The sequence below is a fragment of the Zingiber officinale genome, chromosome 1B, assembly GCF_018446385.1.
Source record: "Zingiber officinale cultivar Zhangliang chromosome 1B, Zo_v1.1, whole genome shotgun sequence".
Lineage (NCBI taxonomy): Eukaryota > Viridiplantae > Streptophyta > Magnoliopsida > Zingiberales > Zingiberaceae > Zingiber > Zingiber officinale.
In genome coordinates this window covers 109,029,330-109,057,089 of record NC_055986.1, presented here as the reverse complement: position 1 = coordinate 109,057,089, position 27,760 = coordinate 109,029,330, and the positions used below count along the sequence as shown (strand labels likewise).

Sequence of the window (27,760 nt, the reverse complement as noted above, 5' to 3'; positions counted from 1 at the left end):
CCGGCCTCTGTCCGACTCAGCCTCCGGACGGGATCAACCTGGTATCAAAATAAAGAGTAAGAACTGGATCGAAGAAATCACTTCATCTTAATCATAATAGAGGTACCTTGGATGTCTCTTAAACTCGATTGATGTTTATGTGTTTTAATACCACTATCAGAAATATTTTCTCTCTGCCAGTCCTGTCGATGTGGATACGATAACAAAGGGAGAAGAAAAACAGAACTTCTATATAATCAAATATTGACATATTAAAGAGATTTAATTACCTGATGATTCGTTTCCAGATTTCTTTGCGCGTCTGATACATTTAAAAGATAAACTAGGTCAGCCATTTGAATTGAATAAAAGTAAAGAAAACGAGAACAAGCAACACAACAAATTGGACAAATAATCACCTGTCCTTGAAAAGCCATTTGTATTAGCTGATGACAAGTTATTTGGGAACCTAGTACTGGATAAAACTCCAACAGAATGCTCTCTAGCGCTTATTGAGACCAAAGAGCTTTTCGTTACAGCTTAGTAGTACAAAAAATTACAAATCAGTGGAATTAAAAACTATAAAAGTAAAGAGAGGGAGAGAGGGAGAGAACCTGATGAAGGCGTTTTCTGCACCCCTTCTGATTTCAACTGAGGTGATGGCGGGATGCAAAAGCAAGGCTGTAAATGGACAAGTAAGATGAGCATAACAAATCCTGTCAGTTAATAGTGTTTGAAGTAAATCGGACAACACAAGGCCACTATCCAACTCACTACCTTGAAGAATGAATGCTGAAGAACTTCTACTGCTGTGAGTCTTTTTCTTGGGTCCCAGGAACAAAGTGTCTGCAAAATATACGTGAATAAAATTAAAAACTAACAGAGCATCAAAAGATCATATATCTTGAGCATACAATAATAAAAGGAAATGAACACATTCCCTGACGTACTGAGATAAGGTCCACCGCTTCCTTGCTAGCTGAATGAATGACAGAAACAGGGACGCCAGCAAACTGGGGCAACGAGAAGAAGAAATGTCAAAACATCTTTAATCTCCTAAAGCATATGAGAAAGCCAAGGCTTTCTATGACACGTGTATAACATCTTTGAGGGGGACAACTCTTCGAAAAGGTCATTTAAGCAACAAAATAAAAGGCAATTCGTATGTAAGGTCATGTTGCTATGTGCAACTTGATAATAACTGATTGAAATATAATTCCATGTTGGATGGTAGGAACAGTTTTTACCGTTCTGATGGGGAGCAAAACCAGTACATTATGCTCTCCAATTTCGCATGCGTCATTCATGTGTTACACATGCACATCGCGCAACAGAAGTGGATCAGAGGCGTCGCAGGACGCCTCCGGTAGTGCCTGAAGCATCGCAAGATGGCCGCCGAAGGCATCCTTTGGCGTCGCTAGAAGCGTACTCTACAAAATTAAAATTGTGAATTATTTAATTCAAATAATTCTCAATTCAAGTATAATATTTCAAAGAGACTTTTATAAATCCTAATTAAATTATCCTAATAAAAAAATAAAAAAATATTTAAAAATTTTTAAAAATATATTAATTTTATTAATTGATATTCAGAAATTATTTTTACTATTTTAAATTTTATTTGAAAACTCTAAAAAATTCTAATAAATCAAATTTATTTTCTGATAATTTTTTTATTATTTGTATTATTTTTTTTGTTTTAATGTTTACTTGATATTCTAATTTTTTTTCTATTTAAATATATATTATTTAAATTAACAATTAATTAAATGAATAAATAGTTAATTTATATAATTATTATATATAAAATATCATCTTTTTATTAATTTATATAATTATTTATATAATTATGATTATTTAATCGGGATATTAGAAAACTATAAAGTTTATCTAAATAAAATGTTACGAGAACCAATACTTCAGTTTGACTCACGTCACTTCATTTAGTATTAGTAAAGTAACATATTATGATATATCAATTTTAATTTGAGTTATCAATAGATCAATTTTTTTTTAAAAAAAATTATGTTTAATTATTTTTTTCTAATAATATTATGTTGTTCAATAATGGAGAACTTATATAAAATCAATATACAACTTATTTTAAATTATACACAATAAATATATTTATCTAATACAGAAGGTCTATGCTGCGGTGCTAACGGTGCAGTGCAGTCCTCGTCAGCCGTGTGAAAAAAAAATGTCGTGCGAACCAAAAAACGCCACCTCCTGTCGCGAGCCTTAGCAGAACGCGGACACATCTCCTGCCGTGAGCCCTAGCAGAAGCGGCCACCTCCTGCCGCGAGCCGTCTCCTCCTCTCCAACGAGTCGTCGTCTCCTCCGCTCCGGCGAGCCGCAAGCTCCCCCTACCGTGAGCCGCAAGCTCTCCCTCTCTAAAACCTAGCCGTGAGCCGTCTCCTCTTCGCGAGCCACCTTCCTCTCCAGCCGCAAGCTCTCCCTGCCGCGCCGTGAGCCGTCTCCTCTCCGCGAGCCACCTTCCTCTCCGCGAGCCGTCTCCAACCGCAAGCTCTCCCTCTCCGTGAACCCTAGCAGAAGCGACGGTGCCTCCCTCTCCGGACCCCAGAACCGAATCGCCTCTCTTGCCGAAGCTCAGACGCGAGATATCTCTGCCCACGCCACGATCAGTCGATCACTCCAAACTGCACGGCTAGGTTTTCACCTGGAAAATCCTTCTCCGGTAAAAGTTTCTATGCCGGTACTTTGTTTGCTCTATTTTGTGTTCATCGATATGAAAATTAAACTATACAGAACAGCGCTACATTTTTCTGTTCCAATATTGATATACCTTGTTTATATGAGAATATACTTTGGAATTGAAATAATAAGAAAATTCTAAGTTGAAAGTCCTATAGAAACAATGCAAGGTGTATAACTTGAGATTCAAATAATAGAAACCTGAACAATGCTACATTTAACTTATAGTTGTATTCTTGACATTCAATTCCATATTTAACTTAGCTGATGTTCTGTTAGGACAAGATATATGTGTGCCCAACATCAAAAAATAGCAATTGGTATCTACTAATGTATCTATATTATGTCTATGACTTGATGATGTATCTATATCAGAATCACTTTTGTTTTATTCTGTTCAGACTGTTATTCTGTTAATTGTAACAACTTTTATTTTTTTATTTATTGTCAAATATAATACGAGGGCGTCCAGAAATGGAAGAAAATAGAGTTAATGATCAAGAATTCATTCCCCAAGTTGCAGATGATCGAAAGTCAAAAATTGGAATGGAATTCTCATCTCTAGAGGATGCATATTCGTTCTATAACCAATATGCATGGGAAGCCGGATTTAGTTCAAGGAATAGCACGAGCAGGAAAAACAAAATAACAAATGAAGTGACGTAGAAACAAATTGTGTACTTTAAAGAAGGGCATACAGATATAATGCGACACAATAAACATCCAAACCTTGATCAACAGACAAGGGAAAGAACACGTGGCACAGTTAGAACGGGTTGTAAGGCAAATATTGCATTTGTCAAGAAACAGACGAGACCGGATTGGGTTGTTTGTAACTTCATAGAAGCCCATAATCATCCGCTCTCGACTCTATCAAAGGTGCATTTGCTACGCTCACATCGTAGTGTTTCGGCAGCCAAAAAAATCATTGACAAAACAGTTTTCAGAGGCCAATATACCAACTTGTCAACAAATGCGTTTATTAGAGATAAGAGTATGGAGACCCTGAACGGGTAGGTTGTACAGAAACTGATATTATAAACTTTGAGAGAAATCTAAGGGATGAACAAAAGGGTATTGATGCTGAAACACTGATCGAATTTTTTACATCTGAGCAAGAGAAGAATTCAGCATTTTTCTTTCCCTACGAGACTGATTCAGATAACAAATTTAGTAGGGTACTTTTGGGCTGATCATGTATCAAGAAGGGCATACAGTGTATTTGGTGATGCAATTGTATTTGATACGACATATAACACCAATAAATATGGTTTGATTTTGGCACCATTTGTTGGAGTTAATCATCATCATCAAATAATTCTTTTTGGTTACGGATTTCTTAGTGATGAGAAAACTGAGTCTTTTGTTTGGTTGCTTACAAAATTCTTAGAAGTCATGCCTAAAGGTGCACCAAATATTATCATCACTGATCAGGATCATACTATGACAAAAGCTATTGCACAGGTTTTCCCTCAAACAGTACATTGATATTGTTTGTGGAACATATTGAACAAATTTCCAGATAAATTGGACCCTTTGACTTTTCTAAACCATTATCACAACATAAAGAACGTCATTGTAAATTCTACAACACCTGATGATTTTGAGAAGACATGGGAAGAGACTATCAAGGATGCTAACTTAGAGAAGAATGATTGGTTGTCCTTGATGTATGAATTGCGACACAGATGGGTCCCAGCATATTTTAGTCATGTATTTTCTGCAGGAATGTCAAGTAGCCAAAGATCTGAAGGTTCACATGCATTTTTCAAGAAATATATCTCAAATAAGAACTCATTAATGGATTTTATCACACGTTTTAATAGAGCACTGAGACACCAAAGACACAATGAGTTAGTTGCGGATCATATTGATATGAATGAACATCCCAAGATTAATACAACTTGGCCAATGGAAACTCAAATGGTTAAGCTGTACACAAAAAAGAAATGGCTGGAGTTTCAAAGTGAAATGACCGAGAGTCATAGTTACTATGTGCAACAGACATTTACTGAAGTTGTCACAGCAGTTTACCATGTGATGAAATTTCAAAGTTCTTCTTCCTCAAAATCAAGAGTGCTCGCGCATGACAAACAAAGGGATTACATATCGTGTAGTTGTATGAAATTTGAGTTTGATGGCATTCCATGCAAACATATGTTAGCTTTTTTTCGTATCAACCAAGTGTTTCATTTGCCTGATACGTATATACTAAAACGATGGACACAAGATGCAAAAGTTGGAGCAATATATGCTTTAAGGAAGCAAAATGTCATTGATGATCCAGATTCAGAAAGGTATTTGATGTCGAGGCACTCAAGGCTATCCTATAAAGCATCAGTATTAGTTGATGATGCATCTATGAGTAATGAGAAGACAACCTTTTTGGATAAACAATTCGATTGTATGTACAACAAAATGAAAGAGATGTCCATCAGTACAACGTGCAATGATAGAAGTAAAAAAAAGAAATCAATTGATGAGACCTTTGGTATTATTGATCCTTCTGTAGTAAGAATTAAGGGATGTGAGAAGAGATTAAAATCATCAAAGAAAAAATCAACATCAAATTCCAGGTTTTGTCGTGGATGTGGACATCGAGGTGTGTCACATGATAAGCGTAACTGTCCCAATTTGCAACAAGGGTATGTGTCGATTCAATTTTTTATTTTTATTATATTTTTTCTTGCAATTACAAATTTATCTTATTATCTTTTATATATGACAATTTGTCAATTATCAGATCAAATGAAGATAATACTCATATCAGTCTTAACGACACATATGAACCGGATTTGGGATCTATAGCTGGTACTATCAAAGTTTTAATTGGTTAAATTATAGTGATTTATTGTTTATTGAGAAAATGAAATTAATAAATTATCTTTATTATTACAGGTTCTAATAACATGCGCTAGGATGTTGTAATTATCTATGGTTGGTATATCTATTTCCTTTGTTTGTATGTTTGATTGGTTTAGTGCATTTCTTGTATTGAGGTGTTTGTTATTTGGTTTAGTGCATTTGCTGTATGTATCAACAGTGATTAGAGAAACACAAGCTTTTGTTATGGAAATGGAAAGGGTCTCCCTCCTTCTAAGGTATGTTTTTCCTACGGTTTAAGGTTAAACATTTCTATTCTTGTTGTTTGTATTTAACTTGATATGTGTTTTCTTTCAGTGAATCCAATGTTAGAGAAGATTTGCCTTGGCTTTGGTTTCGATTTGGTGTATTCCCTTTGCTCCAGTATCAGAGAAGCTTTCAGTCAACTAGAATTAGCCAATAATTTTTTTAGTTTTGATTATATTGTAATCGAAGAATTGTGTTTTGATGCCAAATACTGATTTAAATTTTATATGTTTCTGGACTCAATTGACCTATTACAGATGGATGGTTGGAATTTGTATCCATTGTGTTGTATGTCAGCAAACGATGTAAATATGAAATTCAAGGTTGCTGTCCAATTTAGTTTCTAGCAGTGTGTTTGTTGGCTTTTGCTTCTCTGTTATATGCACATTCCCTTCTGAAAATTGCTTGTTAGCATCAGCACTTATAGTGACTAGATTGTGCCCAATGCTCACATTATAGTAGACATCAACTAACTAAAGCAAACATGACTGACAAGTTGCTGAACGAGCTTTATATTTCTGGAATAATGATCATATCGTGACCTTGATTGCCCAGAAAAACAAAAGAAAAAATCAATAATTAATTAATTTGAAACAAATCAGCAAAGAAAAATGGGAATCAGTCCAGCGCATCTGGATCCAGTGATCGATCCAGGATCTGGAGATTGATCGCTGGATCGATCCAGAAGCCTTGATTGGTTGGACAAACAACTTGCAAAATTTTGAAGATTGTATCCTTATCAAGTTACAAAATTTAGCCTCAAAATGTAAATAAAGATTTGTTTTGTTGACCAATTTAAAGTTACAGAAGTGGCTTATCAAGTTGCGTTTATCATTTTTTTATTTTGAGCTGACCGATTTAAAGCTGGCATATAAATTATCAAGTTACATAATTTATCCTCACAATGGATTGTTCTTAATCTATCAAGAAAAGGGCATATTGACAATAACAAGATTGGAGTCCCAACTATTCCGAGTCCAACTACCTACAAGAATATAATGAAATAAAAAAATATTGAGTTTGAGTTTATTTAAAATTATAACTATCTATGAATGTTGATATTCAATCAAAGTCCCCATAAGTTTTAGTACTCATTTGTGGTCCAGGGGTGGACCAGGAATTCCTGGTCCAGAAGATCCACCCCCGGTTTTGAGTGTCGATCACGAGTACAAAATTGAAGCAACTTAATTAGAGAGACAACAATATAATTGTTGGATTTCCATACCAGTTTCGACAATACGGAATTTAAACTGATGATTTGCATCCATAATTACAAACATTTAACCAATTACATTACAAAACCAACATTACTTAACACTAACCAGATGAACTAACAACACAATCAGTATTAGAGCTAAGAGAATCAGGTTCACCGTTATTGATATCCAAATAAATTTTGATACATGGATTATTCCCGGATTATGTCCATGAGAAGCATTGTGTTCACTTTCAATATTGTCAGATGAACTAGTATCGGGCGTCACCCACTTTTGCCATCCATGTTGCCCACATTTGTAATACTGTCTTCCAGAATTCTTGGTTCATCTAGAAACACAAACCATTGTTTGTTACAGCTTGAAATCTCATATTGTCGATGCTGCTATGACTTGATGATGTCATGAAATAACAACCTAATAATCAAATTTTCATTACTTAGATTAAAAAAAATACAACATTCTATAGAAGGAATACTGAAAGTAAATGAATTAACACAAAATTATCAATGTATCCACAAGTCCTGCATATAATGTTGTCATCTGAATTCCTAGTGTATGTTTGATTGTTAAATTGTGTTTTTTTATAGAAAGTTTCAATAGGAATCTGATTCAATCAGACTATCAGAGACAATTCTCCTCTTCTATGTCTCTCCATAAAATAGATATAGCATCAAGTGATAGATATGATATAGATACATTAAGCATGACCTATAAGACTCGTATAATACATCCATCCTCACCAATTACCGGAGCAATTAATGTGTTTGTAACTCGTCAAATTATAATGTATAGTTTAATTTTCATATCGATGAACACGGAATAGAGCAAACAAAGTACCGGCACACAAGCTTTTACCGGAGAAGGATTTTCCAGGCGAAAACCAATTGCTATTTTTTGATGTTGGCCACACATATATCTTGTCCTAACAGAACATCAGCTAAGTTAAATATGGAATTGAATGTCAAGAATACAACTATAAGTTAAATGTAGTTCAGATTTCTATTACTTGAATCTCAAGTTATACACCTTACATTGTTTCTATAGGACTTTCAACTTAGAAATTTCTTATTATTTCAATTTCCAGAGCACATTCTCATATAAACAAGAATTTATCAATATTGGAACAGAAAAATGTAGCACTGTTCTATATAGTTTAATTTTCATATCGATGAGCACAGAATAGAGCAAACAAAGTACCGACATAGAAACTTTTACCGGAGAAGGATTTTCCAGGCAAAAACCTAGCCGTGCAGTTTGGAGTGGGCGGCTAATCGTGGCGTGGGCGGAGATATCTCGCGTCTAAGCTTCGGCGAGAGAGGCGATTCGGTTCTGGGATCCGGAGAGGGAGGCGCCGACGCTTCTGCTAGGGTTCGCGGAGAGGGAGAGCTTGCGGCTGGAGACGACTCGCGGAGAGGAGACGGCTCGCAGAGAGATGGCTCGCAGCAAGTTTCGGAGAGGGAGAGCTTGCGGCTCGCGGAGAGGAGATGGCTCGCGACAGGTTTCGGAGAGGGAGAGCTTACGGCTGGAGAGGAAGGTGGCTCGCGGAGAGGAGACGGCTCACAGCTAGGTTTCAGAGAGGGAGAGCTTGCGGCTCACGGAGAGGAGACGGTTCGCAGCAAGGAGAGCTTGCGGCTAGAGAGGAGGAGACGGCTCGCCGGAAAGGAGACGGCTTGCCGGAGAGGAGGAGATGACGGCTCGCCGGAGAGGAGACTGCTTGCCGGAGAGGAGGAGACGACGGCTCGCCGGAGAGGAGACGGCTTGCCGGAAAGGAGGAGACGACGGCTCGCCGGAGAGGAGACAACTCGCGACAGGAGGTGGCCGCTTCTGCTAGGGCTCACGGCAGGAGATGTGTTCCCGTTCTGCTAGGGCTCGCAGCACGAGGTGGCATTTTTTGGTTCACACGGCGTTTTTTGTTTCACGCGGCTGACGTGGATTGCACCGTTAGCACGGCACCGCACCGTTAGCACGGCAGCATAGACCTATATATAAATAAAAAAATACAGAAGTCATATCGGCACGGCACGATACCGAAATGGTATCGTTCTGGTCTCGGACCAAAAACCTAGCACAGGTCGAGATTTTAAACCTTGATAATAACATAGGATGAAAAATTAGTTAACTAAATCATCAAAAAGAGGCATCCAGAGAAGAGAAAAAAATATCACAAATCAATATACCACACCTGCGGAAACTGATAGTTCATAGCTGCTGCAAATTGCAGCCCTTCAGACCATGAGTCACTATTGGGAGATCCAATAGCACTGCAAATCTTGCATAGCTGATCTGCCTCACTGAAAAATGTAAATCAAATAAGCTTAGTAGTATAAAAGGATTTGTGGCAAATGCTGTAACACAATTTTAGTCAAAACCAAAATAACATACTTTTCAATGCACAAATTGTTATGTTCAACAAAGGGATTTTAGCACTATTTTCTAAAATAATACTTATGGATGTTATTCCATTTTTTTTCACAAAGAACATGCTTATGATTTTGACAAGTACCTTGAGCCAGGAAAAAGCGGATGAAGGGTGAAAAGTTCAGCCATGATAGCTCCCATTGCCCACATATCTGAAATTTGAAGCAATCAACAATTTCATATTAACTGCAAGGGTTATTAAATTCCAGGAATAATTCACTCACCAACTGCAGAATTATAAACAGAAGAATGAAGCAAAAGTTCTGGAGCTCGGTACCTGAAACATGGCATATCCAATTCAGAATAAGCAAATAAAAAGGCATCAAAAGATCAGATGTAAAATGCAAATCAGAAATATACTCACCAGCGTGTTGATACATATCCTGTGAATGGTGGCTTAGAAAGGATTTCACGAGCAAGGCCAAAATCTGCTATCTTCACAAGGTCTTTAGTAACCAGCAAATTCTCTACAATAAGTAAAATACAGCTTAACAGAATGCCAACTTCACCAAAACATTATGCAAAAATTGACCACAGTTAAGAGAGGAAATTAATAGAATAAAATGTTTCATAAATTTAAGTGCTATGAAAAAAAAGGGCCAGATATAACACTTGTTACAACATACAGATATCCTGGTGAATGAATCACATGCATAACAGTCCACTTACAACTTAAAAGAAACTTCAGCTACAGCAGAAAAACAGCAGACTTCATTTTGCATAATCAACTCTAGCACACCAAGCAAAAATAGTTATCAATAGATATGATTAGGGAGGAAAGCTGCCAGATTCGACTATCTAGTACTTTCTCAAATATGGCCCAAGCCTTTCTTATCATGTGATAATTTTCAAAGATTAACAGGGACAGAGCAGTCTCCCATTAATGCTAGAGATAACAGTCTATTACATCTACACCAGTATCACAAAATATTGCCGCAGTATAAGGTTAACATATCCTCCACAAACTATTTCTTATATCCAAGTGCTATCGTATATTGGCTTCTTTTGCAAAATTCTGCAAAGTGCAAATTCAGGTTCTTTTTCAATTGGTTGGATGCAAACCTATTTTTGAAGGGAAGTATGAAATAATCCTTAATATAATTCGATCAGTGCTCTAACTGCCCAATCTCTGTATCTTCCGGAAAAAGGAATGAAAATAATTGTTTCAACTGCCAATGGAGCACCAATTTAATGAGTTTGCTTTGACAAGCATACGCTACAACAAGGTATAAGAATGCTTCTACTAAAACTAAAGAATGAAATCATTGAAAAACAAATTTATTAAAATTTACCAGAGGATAAATTTATCTATTTATCCTAAAATGAAGTTAACTCCGTCCGGACCGGTCATGGTCGATCCCAAGTCTGGATAAAGGAAGAGGGTGTTGGAGTTGTAAGGTTGCAAACATAATTTCACATTAAAAACACATAAAAAAATCATGAGTTTATAAAAAAAAGATATTTCCATTGATACGAGGCCTTTTGGGTTGAGCCCAAAAATAAAACCACGAGGGCTTAGGTCCAAAATGGACAATATCATATCATTGTGGAGATATTTGAATCCCTTTTAGACCTACAATTGGTATCAGAACGAGGTCTCTTTTCACCGGACTAACCGTCGGAAGAAGCACGAGCCAAAGCCATGATCCAAGATCGAACCATGTGGTTAAAACCTTAAACGAAGTAAGGGAGGCCCTGAGCAGGTCAGTGGCCTGATACTTGAGGAGAGACCTTGAGCATGTCAAGAGTGACCCGATACTCAAGGGGAGGCCTGAGCAGGTCAATAGTGACACGATTCTTGAGGAGGACCTTGGTCCTTTGTTTGAGGAGGGATTTTTGGGATTACAAGATTACAAACATAGTTCCACATTGAAAACACATGGAAAAGATCATAAATTTATAAGAGAAAGATATCTCCATTAGTATGAGGTCTTTTGAGTAAAGCCCAAAAATAAAACCATGTGGGCTTAGGTCTAAAGTGGACAATATCCTGTCATTGTGGTGATATCTGAATCCCTTTTGGACCTACAGAGGATTACATTAGGTTGCCAACTAAAACTATGGAAAATATTCAATGAATAGATCCATTAAAATATTGCGCTAATGCTACGTTGTTCTCCGGAAGGAACACGTTGCAGACTGTAACATCTTAGCAAGGATTGCTACATCTCCAGAATTTGTATAGTGCTAAATATGTGCGAGTTCGTGTTACAATGTCTGACTGTAACATGCCAGCAATAACCGCTACATCTCCATGAGAACTTGAGTGTAGCGTTAAATAGGCAAGAGTTCTCACACCATAGGCTGGATAAGAACAAATATGATAGAAAAATTAGTAATCTAAAATTTGGAACATAGAACATAGGAACCCTCACTGTTAAATCAATGAAGGTGGTAGATACGATAATTAGAAGAAGAATTAGTATTTTGTCTATACAAGAGACAAAATGGGTAGGCAAGAAAGCAAAAATGATAGAAAATTCGGGTTTTAAGTTATGGTACACTGGAATAGGGATGGCAATGGGGCGGGGCGGGGGCGGGTTTGCCATTCCCATCCCCGCCCCGTTCTCATTTTTTCGGGTTCGGGGATTCCCCATCCCCGCCCCATTTCTAAATTTAATTTATATTATTATTATTATTATTATTTAATAATAATTATTAATGATAATATTAATATTAATATCAATATCAATAATATTATTATTAATAATATTTTCAAAAATTTTAATATTAATATTAACACTATTATTAATATTTTTTTAAAAAATCATATTATTATTTATTAATAATAATAATAATAATAATCGGGGCAGGTTCGGGGATGGGGATAGTATTCCCATACCCGCCCCAAAACCCGCCCCATCCCCGAAAAATCGGGGATCCCCATCCCCATTTCGGGTTTTCCCCGCGGGGCCCCAAACCCGTGGGGAAAATTGCCATCCCTGCACTGAAATGAGTAAAGCAAGAAATGGAGTGGATATTATTGTAGATAGTTCATTAAAAGATTAAGTGTTGGTCCCTTAGAGGCCGACAAGAAAGGGTGAATTGCCCGCACAAAAAATGAACACCCTCTCTCGATCTTTATAAGCTTTTATTAAAAAACACTTGCATAAAAAGAAACTAAATAACAAACAAGAAGGAAGAGGCAGATAGTTTACTTGGTTTGCAATCAGAGGATTGTTAATCCAAGGCGAGTAAAGTTCACTATCAAATCTCCTTCAGGCAGAGAACCTCTTACAGCAGTTAAAGTACTCGAATACAAAGCTAAACAAAAGATAGACGTTTACAAGTGTTGTATTTAATTTCTGAGATCAGGATTGTATTTATAGTCCTGATCAGGGCGCCTGGAAGGGTTCCAAGCGCCTAGACGTGGATAAAATTTTATCCAAGTTGCAACAAATCGCGACACGTTGAGTTTCGATAAACTTTCTGAACCGGGCACCCCAAAAGTTTCCTAGCGCCCGGACGGTGTCGATCCTACCCCTGCTGGCCAAGGCACCCCAGGGGCGCCCTAAGTGATCCGGGTGCCCAGACCGAAGTCAACTACCCTGTTGACTTAATCTCTACTTCTCCCCTTTTGATCATATTAAAAATAAGGGTTTTTCATGAAAATAACTTGAAATAAATGTAAAATAGAGTCTAACCGTAAAAAAAACACTATCATCCAGAAAAGATTAAGAAGTTTTAAGTTTCAAAAAATTGGATAAACTATTTTTGAAAAATTAAAAAAAAATTAGACTTAGAAAAATTCTTGAAAAAATTTTATAACAGTTAGAATAGTCATATATATATATAAAGCAAATATAATTTTTAAAAAAATGATATTATTTTAAACAGAAATAAATTCTTTTCTACATAAAGACATTTTAAAAAAAATCTTAAAAAATAATTATTAATCTCAAAAGATTTTGAAATATTTTCTGAGAATGTATAATAGTAACTTTGTAGAAAAAATAAAATTTAAAAATTAAATTTTTAAGAGTTTTTAATATTAAAAATTTTCATTTGGATAAAAAATTTATAGAAAATTCATCAATGATCAAAAAAAAATTTTGAAAAAAAAATTCTTAGATAGAGAAAATGATAATTTTATAAAAATAACTCTACAAGATATTTTTAAATGAACAAATATAATTTTTCTTAAACAATTCATACAAAATAATTTAATGGTCAGAAAAATTTAAAATTTTTCTTATTGATAAGTGATGAAATTCTCTTTCTCAGATAAATTAAATTCTAATTAATTTCTAATAGAAATCATGCAAAATAATTTATTTGTAAGAAAAAAAATTAAAAAATAAGGCATGCATAACAATTTCACCTAAGCATGATCTTGGAACCCAAAATAGATTCCTTCCCACTGGATTAATCAAAAAATTTGTTGAAATATATTTTCTTAATAATTTTCTGATTTGGCCGTTGTGATATCTAAAGTGTCAATTTACTCTTTACAAATTTGAATTCAAACATGCAGTATTTAACTTCTATATTTGTTCTTGTAATTTTACATTTTCTAATTTTATTTTGTCAAAATCTTCTAATCGACAACATGTAGCTAGAATTCCTTTTAATTCATTGTTTTCTTTTAATAATTTACTATTATTATTTTCTAATTGACAAGAATTTTTTAATAAAATTTTAAAATTTAAATAACTGATCAGGAAGTAAAGATCGTACCTGACTTACCTTGTCGATCTGATGCTCCTCCTGAAGTACTGCTTCCTTCCGATGTTGCTCCCCTTTCATCGGTGCTCTCAATATTCATTTCGGATGAGCTTGCTTCGTCATCTTCTTCTTGGTGACTTGTCACTAGCGCAAGTCCAGCAAGGACTTCGATCTCCAACTCGAACGACGTTTCGTCCCACGTCGCCTTTAGATTTCTATACTTTGTCTGGATTGGTTTCTTATTCATCTCCTTGTTTTTCAATTTTGGGTAGTTGTCTTTGACGTGCTCTTCTTCATCGCAGTGGTAGCATCTTACCTTTCTTTTTCTTTTTTTGCCCTGCACTTGATTGAATTTATTAATTTTAAAAAACTTTTTAAATTTCCTTACCATGAACACTATTTCGTCATCGTCAAGGGAAGTTTCAGATTCTAGTTCATCCATTTTTGCCTTTAAGGTAATGTTGTGCTTGGGCTCTTTCAAATCTGCACATCTTGTTTCATGAACTTCAAATATCGAAAATAACTCTTCTAAAGTACTTACCTCTAGATCCTTAGAAATATAATAAGCATCTACTAAGAACACCCATTTAGCAGTCCTAGGAAAGGCGTTAAGCACATACCTTAGCGAATCTCGGTTGATTACCTTTTTTCCAAGATTCGTGAGTCCGGTGATGAGTTCCTTGATCTTTGAGTGAAGGTGTGTGACAGTTTCACCTTCTTCTAATCGGAGGTTATTGATCTGGACCCGGAGCAGATCCCGTCTCATGAGTTTGGCCTTCAAGGTCCTTTCGTGTAGTTCTAGGAATTTCTCCTAGAACTCCTTAGCTAACTCATAGGTTCCGATCTGATTGACTTCTTGAGGTGGTAAAACGCTAAGTAAATGAAACTCTTTGTCGTCTGTCACGAAGTCAGCTTGCTCCTTTTTCGTCCATTGGTATTCTTCTTTGCCCTCTGGTGCTACAAAACCAAACTTCATGATTAATAACAAATCAAAATCTATTTTTAAAAAAGCCTCCATCTTTTTCTTCCAGTTCGCAAATTCCCCCTTGAACTTAGGTGGGTAGATGCTCGGTCCGGCCATCTCTTTCGATCGACGATCAATCCTCTTAAAGCGGTTGGGCTCTGATACCACTTGTTGATCCCTTAGAGGTTGACAAAAGGAAGTGAATTGCCCTGCACAAAAAATGAACACCCTTTCTCAATCTTTATAAGTTTTTATTAAGAAGCACATGCATAAAAAGAAACTAAATAACAAACAAGAAGTAAAGCATATCAGAGAATTGCTAATTCAAGACAAGTAAAGCTCATTATCAAATCTCCTTCTCCTTCAGGCGGAGAAGTCTCTTACAACAGTTAAAGTACTCAAATACAAAGCTAAACAAAAGGTAGAACATTTACAAGTGTTATATTTAGCTTCTGGGATCAGGATTGTATTTATAGCCTTGATTGGGGTGTCTGGAAAGATTCCAAGCGCCTGAACGTGGATAAAATTTTATCCAAGTCGCAACGAATCGCAACATGTTGAGTTTCGATAAACTTTCTGCTCCAGTCGGTCGACTGGAAGGGTTCTGGGGGCTGGACGGTGTCGATCCGGCCCCCCGTTGGGCGAAGCACTCCGGGGGCGCCCCAAGTGATCCGGGCCCCCGGACCGAAGTCAACTAGCCTGTTGACTTTTCGGTCGGAGCTCTCACTCCGCTTCACTCGCTTGGGTGATTTCAACCATCCGGAATAGGGCTCGTCCAAACCCATTTTTCGGCCTTCTTGAACAACCTTCTGCTCCGGCTTCTCGTCCCTCGGAACCGCTGTGCGCTTCCTTCTCGGTTGCCACCATACTCTTTTGCAACGCCACATTTAAAAGTGGAAATAATAAATCGTAAATTGACTTTCTTATGATCAGGAAGAAAGATAAAAAGATTTGTAAAGATTGTAAAATTATCCCTGAAGAAAACTTAACTACCCAACATAGGTTAGTAGTGTAGTGTTGGATATATGCTTCAAACATAGTATTACTAAAAAGAAAATATATACAATTTCTAGAATTAAGTGGTGGAAGTTAAAGGATGAGAAGCAAAATATATTTAAGGAGAAGATAAAAGTACAAGCATTAGGTGAAATATACGATGACTCTAATATAACATGGATAAAATGGTATCAAAGTTGAAAATAATAGTTAAGAGTGTACTCGGTGTGTCAAAGAGATACGCACTACTAAGTAAGGAATCTTAATGGCAGAATGAGAAAGTACAAGAGAAAATGAAGGAAAAACAAATAGCTTATAAAGAATTATATATTCATAAGAATAAGAAAAACTTAAAATATACAATAGCCAAGAAAGAAGCTAAGAAAGTAGTGAGTGAAACAAAGAATGAAACTTTTGAACGATTATATCAAAAATTGGATACAAAAGAAGGGGAAAGAAACATTTATAGAATAGCTAAAGTGAGAGAAAAGAAAACAAGAGATCTTGTCCAAATAAAATATATTAAAGATGAATGTAATACGATATTAGTAAATGATGGAAAAATAAAAGAGCAGTGGAAGAGGTATTACTTTTTAATGAAGGTTTAGATGACCAACTTAACTTAGATAATTTAAGTAGATCAAATAGGGATAGAAATTTAAATTTTAATCGTAAAATTCAAATTTCAAAAGTAGAATAAACTTTAAATGAGATGCACAATGAAAAAGTCGTTGGACCAGATGATATTCTCATATAAGTATGGAAATGCCTAGGGAAAGAAGATATTAAATGACTTATAAAATCATTTAACATGATATTGAAAATGAAAAAATATCTGATCAATGGAGGATAAGCACTCTAGTTCCCTTATATAAGAACAAGGGAGACATATAAAATTGTGCAAACTATAGGGGTATTAAAGTAATGAGTCATACCATGAAACTTTGGGAAAAAGTAATAGAAAAAAGATTAAGGAAGGATATCATAGTGATCGAAAATTAATTTGGGTTCATGCCTGGAAAATCGACAATAGAAGATATACATCTTCTTAGACAATTAACTGAAAAATATCGGGAGCAAAAACAAGATCTACACATGGTATTCATTAACTTAGAAAAAACTTATGATAGAGTTCCAAGAGAAATTATATGGAGAATTCTAGAAAAGAGATGTGTTAGCGTAACATATATTGAACTAATTAAGGATATGTACGAGGATGTAACAACCAAAGTAAAGACTGCGGAGTAACTGATGCATTTCCAATAAAAATATGATTACATTAAAGATCAACTCTAAGTCTCTATTTTTTTTTTACACTAATTATGGACGAACTGACTGCGCGCATTCAATACAGTTCTGTGGTGCATGTTGTTTGCGGATAATATTGTTTTGTAGATGAAACACGTGAAGGAATAAATGTTAAACTAGAATCTTAGTAGGAAACACTAGAAGGGAAAGGTTTTAGGCTTAGTAGATTAAAGGAAGAATATATGAAATTTAAGTTTAGCAATATTAGAAATAATGAGACAATTATTAAGATAGGAGAGAATGAGTTACACGAAACCAAGAACTTTAAATATTTAGGATCGTTTTTGCAAAACGATGGAGGGATTAAGAGAAATGTCTTACATAGAATATAAATAGGATAGTTGAAATGAGGAGAGCGTCGAGTGTTTTATGTGACCGTAAAGTATCTTTAAAACTTAAAGAAAAGTCCTATAAAATCGCAGTTAGACCTGCTATGTTATATGGAGCTGAATATTGGACTATGACTCGAGCATATGGGCAGAAGATGAGAGTTACAGAGATGAGGATGTTAAGATGGATGTGTGGACATACGAGGATGGACAAAATAAAAAATGAGACCATTAGAGAGAAAGTCGGAGTTGCATCTATTGAGAGAGAACTCCGAGAGACACGTTTAAGATGGTACGAACATGTACTTAGACGACCAATAAATGCTTCAATTAGGTGATGTGAAACTATGACAAACACGTATATCAAACGAGGAAGAGGAAGATCAAAAAAGACTTGGTTAGCAATAATAAAACAAGATAAAATTTATTTAAGTATAGATGATGATATAGTAGGAGATAGAGTTCAATGGCGTAAAAAGATTTATGTAACCGGCCCCACCTAGTGAGATAAAGCTTAGTTGTTATTATATCCTAAAATGAAGTTAGAGTAGGATATACTCATATCACAACCAAGAAATCTAACAATGTGAACAAGGCACTCCATGCAAAGGATTGGAGAATTTACAAAGATTAGTATAGGCACAATCTGACAAAATGGGAATTTTTGTGTGAGCTGTGGCACCTCAATGCTTAATTGTCATAGACCCTAGAAGGCAATCTAAAGGTCATAAACACATTAATAGAAATGCTAATCCATTTAATTAATGGGATGGAAATTAAAAAGTTGACCTATGCTTACAAAAAAAAAAGTCTCAAGGCCCTAAAGTATTTTGATGCCATTACAGCATCTGTAATTGTTTATCTGCAGAGGAAATATGAGAGGGAGAGAGAGAGAGAGGAGTACCAGGCTTAAGGTCACGATGAAAATAACCCTGTTTGTGCATGTAAGCCAGCGCTCGGAAGATCTGAAAGCACCAATTCCGAATTTCAACCTCTGAAAAGGATTTAACCCTTTCTTTCATAAGTTGATAGAGATTGCATTCCTGAATAGCCATAAACCTTATTCAAATTCTAGTGAAAAAATAAAGAAACATTGAAAAAATGTAGCGATGAGGCATACCATGTACTCAAAAACAAGGTATAATATATCAATATTCTCTCTAATAACCTCTTTGAGCTTGACAATGTTGGGATGGTTTAGTCTTCGTAAAGACTGGAAAAAATTGCATCTTGATGAGAATAATAAAGAGAGGAATGTTTATTGCTTACAAGTAATATTCTAACCTACCTTCACTTCCTGGAGATTCAAACACTCCTCCCACGAATAATATTTCCGTTTCAGCTTCTTAATAGCAACCTGTAATTGCTAACAGTCAGAACAAGAACCATTTTCCTTATGATATTTAGTAATGTAACAAATTCAAATTGTGGTTTATAAAAAACATAATAACAGCATTTTCACTGCATTTCAAAAACTAGCAATGCAGAGACAACCGAAAAAACAAGATAATGATGTGTAGCATTCGAACCTGTAGTTAAGACAATGATAAAAAGAAATAGAAATTTACAGGACAGTCAAACACTCCCAGAAAGAGCTATCCAGATTAGAGAGAATAAATACAGAAGCAGTAAAGGTCATTTAGAGTAAATATAGTAGCCTACTACTTCTTGTGGACACTCACTAGTTCACCACTTTGTTTGCTTATGGCTCGCCAAACATTACCAAAAGTGCCATCTCCAACTTCCTTGATTACGTTGTACCTGCAGAATAAGGAGACCCAATTAATACATCTGAGTATAGCCGAGTCATATTAGCAGTTGTTATCCAACATTCACCTTTCCATGGCTGATTATGCACTCCCTGTCGTCCTAGTCAAGAGAAGGATGTCTATGACCAAATTTCTCAACCAAAGATGCTGAGAAGGCACAAGAGTCATTCTGATGTCAAGAGCCCAAGCTGCTGTCTCAAGGTAGGAAGTTGGTCCATATAGTATTGGTGAAAGACAAACTTTGTAGGAACTGAAAGAATCACTGCACTGGAGAAATTTACTAAAACTTATGGCAATAATTAATCAATTTATTTCTTGTTTATTAAACTCCATTTTTGATGGAAGGCACTCAAATCATAAGGGAACTGAAACAAACTAGTGAAACACACCTGAAATAAGAACACCAATGTCATTAATGATTTAGTTAGTTACAATTATTAGGTTCTGAATATAGAAGAGACAAAAACAGAATTAATGCCTAAACCAACCATATTATTAGACTTGGAAAATAGAAGTAACAAAATTGAAGTTGATGCGTAAACCATTGCAGCAATACTATTTTGGGGGCAGGACGTTCACATGGGCTCCAAACAAGAGTTGTACTGGCCATATAAGACAAAGGAAAATGTCAATTTTCTGGATAACAATGGTTAGTTGCACACACAAAGGCAAGAAGACCAACACAAGGTGGCGATGTAACAAGTAAACCAACTTCACTGCATAGCTGCCTCTGGAGACTGTAGATTCCAGGATAACTTCTAGGTGCAGTTGACAAAAGAGGAGAGCATAAAGTCACCATGAACAGAAAGTCGCCGATCAATAACTCCATCAAGAAACAAGGCTTGGAACTTAAAGTAACTCAACCAAGAGCACATTCGCGCCATGTATCAAATATATATGTCGGAAGAGGAAACTGCGTGTAGCCTGGGCAACAAAATGTTACAAGAAAAATCATCAGAGATTTGGATACAATAATCATGTCAGAAGAAGCAGTAATGTTAATTGTCAAAGACACTTCCATAGATGTATCTGTGCATGAATGCACCTAAACAACATATTTCCTGTTACAATTATTATAAAAGTCTATGCACAAAGTCATAAACTTATCTAGTGAGGGAAGGGGCCTATACTATATCTACTTAAGGCCACATAAGGATTATGCAACAAAGCTTTTCAATGTCCAAATGATTAATCATTATCAAGTTATGTTAGACCCAACCATTATGGTTTAGCTACAAGGATTTATCACTCCATGCAAATCTATATCATTAGTAACCCTGACTTATTTAGAATGTCATATCTAAACAGATTAATATTATCTCAATAATTTTTCTCTCATTTCAACATATCAAAATTACTGTAGATTGATTCAATAAAATTGTAAAATAAAATCTAATGGCATGTGTATTTTTAGGAATACATCTACATATCTTTTATGGATTGGCCAATTGATAACCATTAATTGTTATGTATTATGTATCTAGTGTTATATATATTATCTATGCCCACATTGGTTAGGATAATTAATTTAATTGTTAAGTGATTAGACATATATTTGTTTGCATATATGGATTTGATTTACTTATTTTATATATTATATAGTAAATAAAAAAACTCATATAGTCATACTTTTTTAAATGCTATATGACATTATTATCAATATAATGGTGTTAAGATATGGGCAATAAATGAAGCTGCATGTATAACCATACTGGATATGCTTTATGTGATGACTCTACCACATGTTGTGTATGTGATTTCAAAACCTTGATTGTTAATGTTTCTCAATAATTACTTATGTTGTTTCATATTTCTTAATTTATACTCAACTGGCGAAGAAGATCGTGTGTGGTTTACCATCTATTAGAAAAGAAAAAACAGAAGAATGGACAAAAAAATCTCAGTAATCAGCTTCCCTTGCAAAATTAAGGCCCCAAGGTTGTGTTTCTCACAGAGTGTAGGAAACATAAAGGAAAATAAGTTGGCCAAAGGATTTATCCAGCAGTCCTTTGCCTATGTTTCCTTTGGCAGAAATAGAAGAAAGGAACTAAGGAATATATATGAAAGTCTTTATCCAGTTCAACCCAAATTTTCTTCCACTTAATTTGGATAAAAATGAACTATTCACATGCAATGGACACAATCCAACCCAAAAAGAATCAGGATTGATATTTGATTTATATTTTTTAACAAATAAATTTTGAAATTTTGGTTGCTCTCCCTCTTTGATTCCCTTCATGGAAAGGAACAAAAGGGGCACTCTATTTCTTTCCTTCACTAGAAGGGAACAAAAGCTAGAGAAAAAAAAAATCCTAACGTTTTCCTAGATTTTATTTTTCTTTTCTTTCCCTAGTGGTTATCTTCCCTCATAGAAAAGTGAGCCAAAGATTGAGTTTACTACTAAAATTGCATTCTCAAATATACTGATACGGTCGATAATGGAGAGGCCCCAGGGGAAAGGGTGAGAAGGGTCAAGGCCATGTAGCGGTCAAAAGTCAAGAGGACGTGGCGGTCAACAGTCAAGGTGACGCAGCAGCCAATGGTCAGGCTGACGGGGTGGTCAAAAGCAAGCATGTGGGGTAGTCAGAGGTCAGGCAGACTGATTGATCAAGGGGGCAAAACAGTTGAAAGACGAGGGAAGACGGCATGCGGAACACCGGGCACGGGTCGGATCAGCCGAGCTGTTCTGAGATGACCCAAGCTGCAGGCCCGCGATTCAAAGGACTGGATGTACAAGTCACTGGTCGAGCAGAGCTATTCAGAAGTAGTCCGAGCTACAGGCCTGCGGTGGAGGGCCAGGAAATACAAAGCGCAGGAGGCAGGTCGGGATCGGCAGAGCTAAGCAGAGGCAACTCGAGCTACAGGCCTGCGGTGGAGGGCCAGGAAATACAAAGCGCAGGAGGCAGGTCGAGATCGACAGAGCTAAGCAGAGGCAACTCGAGCTACAGGCCTGCGTTGGAGGGCCAGGAAATACAAAGCGCAGGATGCAGGGCGAGAGCAACGTAGCTGTGTCTAGATAGCTAGTTCTGCAGGTCTGCGATTTGGAGACCCGGAAATGCAAATCATGGGTGCAGGTCGATGCAGGACACCATGGATCGGAGGAGCTAAGTAGTACAGGTGCGGAGAACCTCACCGGTCCGTCGAGGAGAATCATTACATATCAACAATGCGGACGAAGGCGGAGGTTCCTAAAACGAAAAGATGCCCTCATGACCAGTAGTAGCCTGCCAGCTGTCCCTCACTACAAGACAAAACCCATGTGCGAAGGCGGAGGTTCCAAAACAGAAAGATGCTTACACGACAAATAGCAGCACGACAGGTGTCCGGAACTAGGCGACAAGGCCCAACGTCTAACGTTTTCTGACAGGATGGCAGGTTCTAAAAGAAGGACGCATAAAAGGGGAGAAATCCCTCGTACGCAGGTACGCGCACACACTCTCTCGTCACTTTTTCCACAACTGTTTTTCTTTATTCGAGCTCTCTCTGTTTTTTCTGGGGAAAAAGGACCTGACTTGAGCGTCGGAGGGCCAGATCCGGGGACTTTTTCCCTGGGTTTCGGTCTCTAACGTGAGGGGGGAGATTGTCTGAGTGTGCGCAGGGTCCTGCGGCATCGTCAGCCACCCGTGGGAGCCGGATCACCCACGACTTTCCGTCAACAACCAGGCCACCGCGACCCGTCTCCGTCCGACTCAGCCTCCGGACGGGATCAAATTTGGCGCCGTCTGTGGGAAACACAACAGCCTGATCCGGAGCGTGAAGATGGAGGACTCGGGTCGCAGCTCTAGCAGGAGGATCAACGTAACCATGACCGCGGGGGAGTACGAGCTCTTCAAGGAAGTTAGAAGGCAAGCCGCCTCTGAAAAGTAAGGAACAGTTTCGTGGCCTCGCTTGGCGCCCGAAGCGTCTAAGGAACCAGCTCCTGCCTCCGACAGGGGCTCAAAGAGGAAGCAGCAGGAAGAACTCCCTCGTACTTCATTCCGGGAGCCTCGCCGCAACTATCATCGAGCCGAATCTCGTGCGCACAGTCCAAAGAAAGAGGAGCCGCCGGCGTCGGTGGCGGAAAGCTCTCTACATCCACCTCGGGATTCAGGAAAGGGGAAAGCTATAATCCCTGCCAGAGATCTGCCTGAAGATCCGGATGACAAGGTACCCTTCTCGGCTCAGATCCTGAGGGAAAGCCTGCCCAAAGGGTATCGAGCCCCGAACATTGGAGAATACGATGGGAGCAAGGACCCGGAAGAGCACCTGAGGAAGTTCAAGAACGCGGCTATCTTGTACCAATACAGCGATGCTTTCAAATGCTGAGTATTCCTACACACCCTGTCCGGGTCGGCGCAGAAGTGGTTCGATGGATTGCCCCCAGAGTCCATCAATCGCTTCATGGATTTCAAAACAGTCTTCCTACACCGTTTCGCCAGTAGTCGTAAGTATCAAAAAACCGACCACTGTCTTTTTGCTCTCAAGCAGGATTCGACTGAGCCCTTGCGGAGCTACATCAACCTGTTCAGTCAGGTGGCCAATGACGTCCCCTCCGCCACCTCAGAAATATTGATGAGCGCATTCTCCCACGGATTGCGAGAGGGGGAATTCTTCAGGGACCTCATCAAAAACCCCGCCCAAAGCTTTGACGACATGGTGGAGAAAGCTTCGTGCTACATCAAGGTGGAAGAAGCGCAGGCCGCTAGGAGGAAAGTCGAAAAGACGATGGCCCCAGGCAATCGACCTGAAAGGAGAGCACCGCAGCCAGCTCAGCCCTTCCAGCGCGGTCAACCCAGGCCTGCCCCTCAGCCCGCTCAGGGAGTCAGACCAGCGCCGCGAGTTGCCGCCGTACACGCGCCCAGGCCTGTACCAAGGGGAGCGCCATATTGCACATATCATCGGTCCAGGACGCACGATCTCAGTAACTGCTTCCAATTCGCCCGTGACTCCAGGCGAGCCGCAGAGCAGGGCTTGCCTCCCCCGGCGTTGGCGCCCCAAATACAAAGGATGGACGAAGAACGGGCTGCAGCTGGGCGCGCTCGGCAGACCCGGCCCGACCTAGCCGGCCCATCTAACCAAGCCGACCTCGGGGAAGATCGAAGAGAGGGCGGAGAACTGGAGAACCGGGGCAACGCTGCCGTGCGAGAGATAGGTTGTAGGACCGTTGGGCCGGCTATAAGGGTTGGTAAATAACCTGTCAATTTAAAACAAACAACCCTTCCTCGAACGATTAAGCTAACACTTGTAAAATGAATTAAGCAGATAAATAAAAGCATAAAAGAAAAGACGAGGCACCAGATGTTTACTTGGTTACAACCGATGTGGTTGTTAATCCAAGAAAGATTAAGCTCAAAAACTCCTTCAGGCGGAGAAGCCTCTTACAGCGTTTAGGCACAGAAAAGAGAAGCTTAACTACAACTAAAACATACAAGTGTTTGGAAATAGAATGATCGTGATTGTTGAAAAGCTTCTAGACCAAGGCTATATTTATAGCCTTGGTCGGGGCGCCTGGATGGGTTCCGGGCGCCCTGGGGGGATAAAATTTATCCCCCAATGGTTGGATCGAGTCAAAGCTCGATCCTGTGAAAAAGTCCCTTCCGGGCGCCCCGAATGGTTCCGGGCGCCTCGGATAGTTCCGGCGGACCAAAAGTCAACCCGTTGACTTTTGGTCCGGGCCTTCTTCTCGTTCTGCTCATCTCGGTCCGGTCTTCTGCTCGGCTCCGCTTGCTTGGGTGATCTCTGACATCCGGAATAGGGCTCACCCGAACCCATCTTCCGGTCTTCTCGAGCGTGCTTCCCTCCGGCTTCTCGTCCCTCGGAATTACCGCGTGTCCCTTCTCGTCCACCAGCGTACTCATCCGCAGACTTCGTCCCTCGGTCTCACCCCGTGCTGACCTTCGCGCTAGCTGCGTCTCTTGCTCCCTGAGCAATCTTCCGCTCCGGCTTTCGTACCTCGGAACCACCGCACGCACTTCCTTCTCGTCCGCCGGTGTACTCTTCCGCAGCACCTCGTCCCTCGGACGCACAGCGTGTCGTCCTTCTCGCTAGCTACGTCTTCCGCTCGAATACCTGTGCTCCTAAGCTCCTGCACACTTAGACACAAGGTTAGAAACAACGCAGGACCTAACTTAACTTGTTGATCACACCAAAACAACCTTGGGGTTCTAACAATCTCCCCCTTTTTGGTGTGATCAACCCAAGTTAAGCTAGGGTCAACAATAGATATGAAATTAAACAGTTTATTGCAATAACATGCAACATGATAGAAAAAAACTTAAATTTCAAGCATTCCAAATTTTAATTTTCAATTTTTTCTACCTCCCCCTAGACTTATACTTTCCCTTCTCCCCCTTTGATCACAATAAAAATGGGGTACAAACGAAATGTAAGGGTTGACATTAAAAAAAATTTTGAAACTATATTTCAATAATTTTCAGGGAAATATTTCTAAGTCAAGACAAATTTCTAAGTCATTCGACATCAAGATTTAAGAAGTTTCTAAACAGAAAGCTTTATGCAAGAAAATTTCAGAGAATTAATAACATAAAGAGAAGTTTTCTATGCATTTATTTATTTATATATTTTATGCTTTAATCAGAAGGTTTAAATTTCCATTTTAATTTATCAGAAATTCTTAAGTCACACTTGTTCAGATTTAAAGCAGAAAATATTAAACATGCAACAATTTGTATCATGTTAATTTCTATTATTTTTTGAATTTCAAGTTCACAAAAATATTTCGATAGCATAGATTCTAACTTGATAAAATTTTTTGACGCTATAAAAAATTCTTTCGACAATGTGCAAAATTCGTTTGAAAGAATATTTTGTAATTTGCAAGAAAAAAATTCTAATTTGCAGGAATTTATTAATAATAGATTTCTTAATCCGAAACACTTTTTCGATGACTCATTTTCTGAATTGCAAAACTCTTTCGAGAAAATAATTTGTAATTCGAAAAAATATTCGAAGAAAGTTTTTGACATCATTTCTAACTTGCAAAATTCTTTTAATAATAATTTGCAAGGCAAGTTTGACAATTGATTTTCTAATTCGAAAAATTCTTTCGATGATTCAATTTCTGATTCGAAAGACTCTTCAGGCAATTTTTCGATTGAGTCATTTAATTGATCAGAGGTTCGAGTCCATACCTGACTTACCTTTTCAGTAGTTGATTCTCCCCCTGTCGAGTTGCTTTTATCCGAAGATTCTCCCCCTTCATCACTCTCGGGATGTACTTCGGCTGTTGGGGCTGTCTCGGTAATTTCTTCCATCTCAGACTGTTCTGTCGGCAGCTCGGTGTCCATCAAAGAGTCGGATTGGGCTTCAGTTGGTTCTTCGTAGAGTTTTAAGAACTTTTCCCAAAGTTCTTTTGCGCTGTTGTATTCGCCAACTCTATCAAAGTCTTCGTTTGGTATTGCTGTTAAAATGTGAAACTCTGCCCGACCGTTTGCCATTGACTCGTCACGTTGCTTCTTGTTCCATAGGCGTAGATCGAGTTCTTCTCCATTCGTTGTCTTTGGTGCTTCATAACCTGTTTTCATTATTAGAGAAATACCAATATCAGAGTTAAGAAATACCGTCATTTGTTGCTTCCAAGAAGCAAGCTCCCCCTCGAATGCTGGTGGGTAGTCGCTAGCTCCGGCCATTGTTTTGTTGCTTCAGACGGCGGTTAGTCCTTCTGAGGCGTACTCGGCTCTGATACCACTTGTAGGACCGTTGGGTCGGCTATAAGGGTTGGTAAATAACCTGTCAATTTAAAACAAACAACCCTTCCTCGAACGATTAAGCTAACACTTGTAAAATGAATTAAGCAGATAAATAAAAGCATAAAAGAAAAGACGAGGCACCAGATGTTTACTTGGTTACAACCGATGTGGTTGTTAATCCAAGAAAGATTAAGCTCAAAAACTCCTTCAGGCGGAGAAGCCTCTTACAGCGTTTAGGCACAGAAAAGAGAAGCTTAACTACAACTAAAACATACAAATGTTTGGAAATAGAATGATCGTGATTGTTGAAAAGCTTCTGGACCAAGGCTATATTTATAGCCTTGGTTGGGGCGCCTGGATGGGTTCCGGGCACCCTGGGGGGATAAAATTTATCCCCCAACGGTTGGATCGAGTCAAAGCTCGATCCTGTGAAAGTCCTTCCGGCGCCCGGATGGTTCCGGCGCCGGACAGCCCGGCGCCCGGATAGTTCAGGCGCCGAGCCAAAAGTCAACCAGTTGACTTTGGTCCGTGCTCTCTTCTGCGGTTCAGCTCGCCTCTGGTCTTGCTTCGGCTCCGCTTGCTT

General features: G+C 38.2%; 1 protein-coding gene and 1 long non-coding RNA gene across 2 annotated transcripts; both read right to left on the bottom strand.

The window, feature by feature from the left end:
- Nucleotides 1-327: 327 nt before the first annotated feature.
- On the bottom strand, nucleotides 328-19,564 carry LOC122040928 (cyclin-dependent kinase F-4-like). The gene is made up of 13 exons (XM_042600420.1): nucleotides 19,557-19,564; nucleotides 19,403-19,511; nucleotides 19,009-19,077; nucleotides 18,841-18,933; nucleotides 18,625-18,763; nucleotides 9,823-9,925; nucleotides 9,683-9,735; nucleotides 9,544-9,610; nucleotides 9,223-9,331; nucleotides 930-992; nucleotides 757-825; nucleotides 594-660; nucleotides 328-518 (listed from the first exon to the last, which is right to left on the bottom strand). The coding sequence occupies exons 1-13, from the start codon at nucleotides 19,562-19,564 to the stop codon at nucleotides 328-330; spliced, it is 1,140 nt and encodes a 379-aa protein (XP_042456354.1).
- A 73-nt stretch (nucleotides 19,565-19,637) lies between these two features.
- Nucleotides 19,638-20,411, bottom strand: LOC121986345. The gene is made up of 3 exons (XR_006113393.1): nucleotides 20,172-20,411; nucleotides 19,978-20,091; nucleotides 19,638-19,756 (listed from the first exon to the last, which is right to left on the bottom strand). It is a non-coding gene; the product is annotated as an uncharacterized LOC121986345 (long non-coding RNA).
- Nucleotides 20,412-27,760: the final 7,349 nt, after the last annotated feature.

Excerpts from the sequence above, each read along its gene's own strand:
- LOC122040928 (XM_042600420.1), bottom strand. Across the intron at positions 9,611-9,682 it reads TGTTTATAATTCTGCAGTTG|ATATGTGGGCAATGGGAGCT; the intron begins GTGAGTGAATTA and ends TTCAAATTTCAG. Across the intron at positions 993-9,222 it reads TGAACTATCAGTTTCCGCAG|TTTGCTGGCGTCCCTGTTTC; the intron begins GTGTGGTATATT and ends TCGTTGCCCCAG.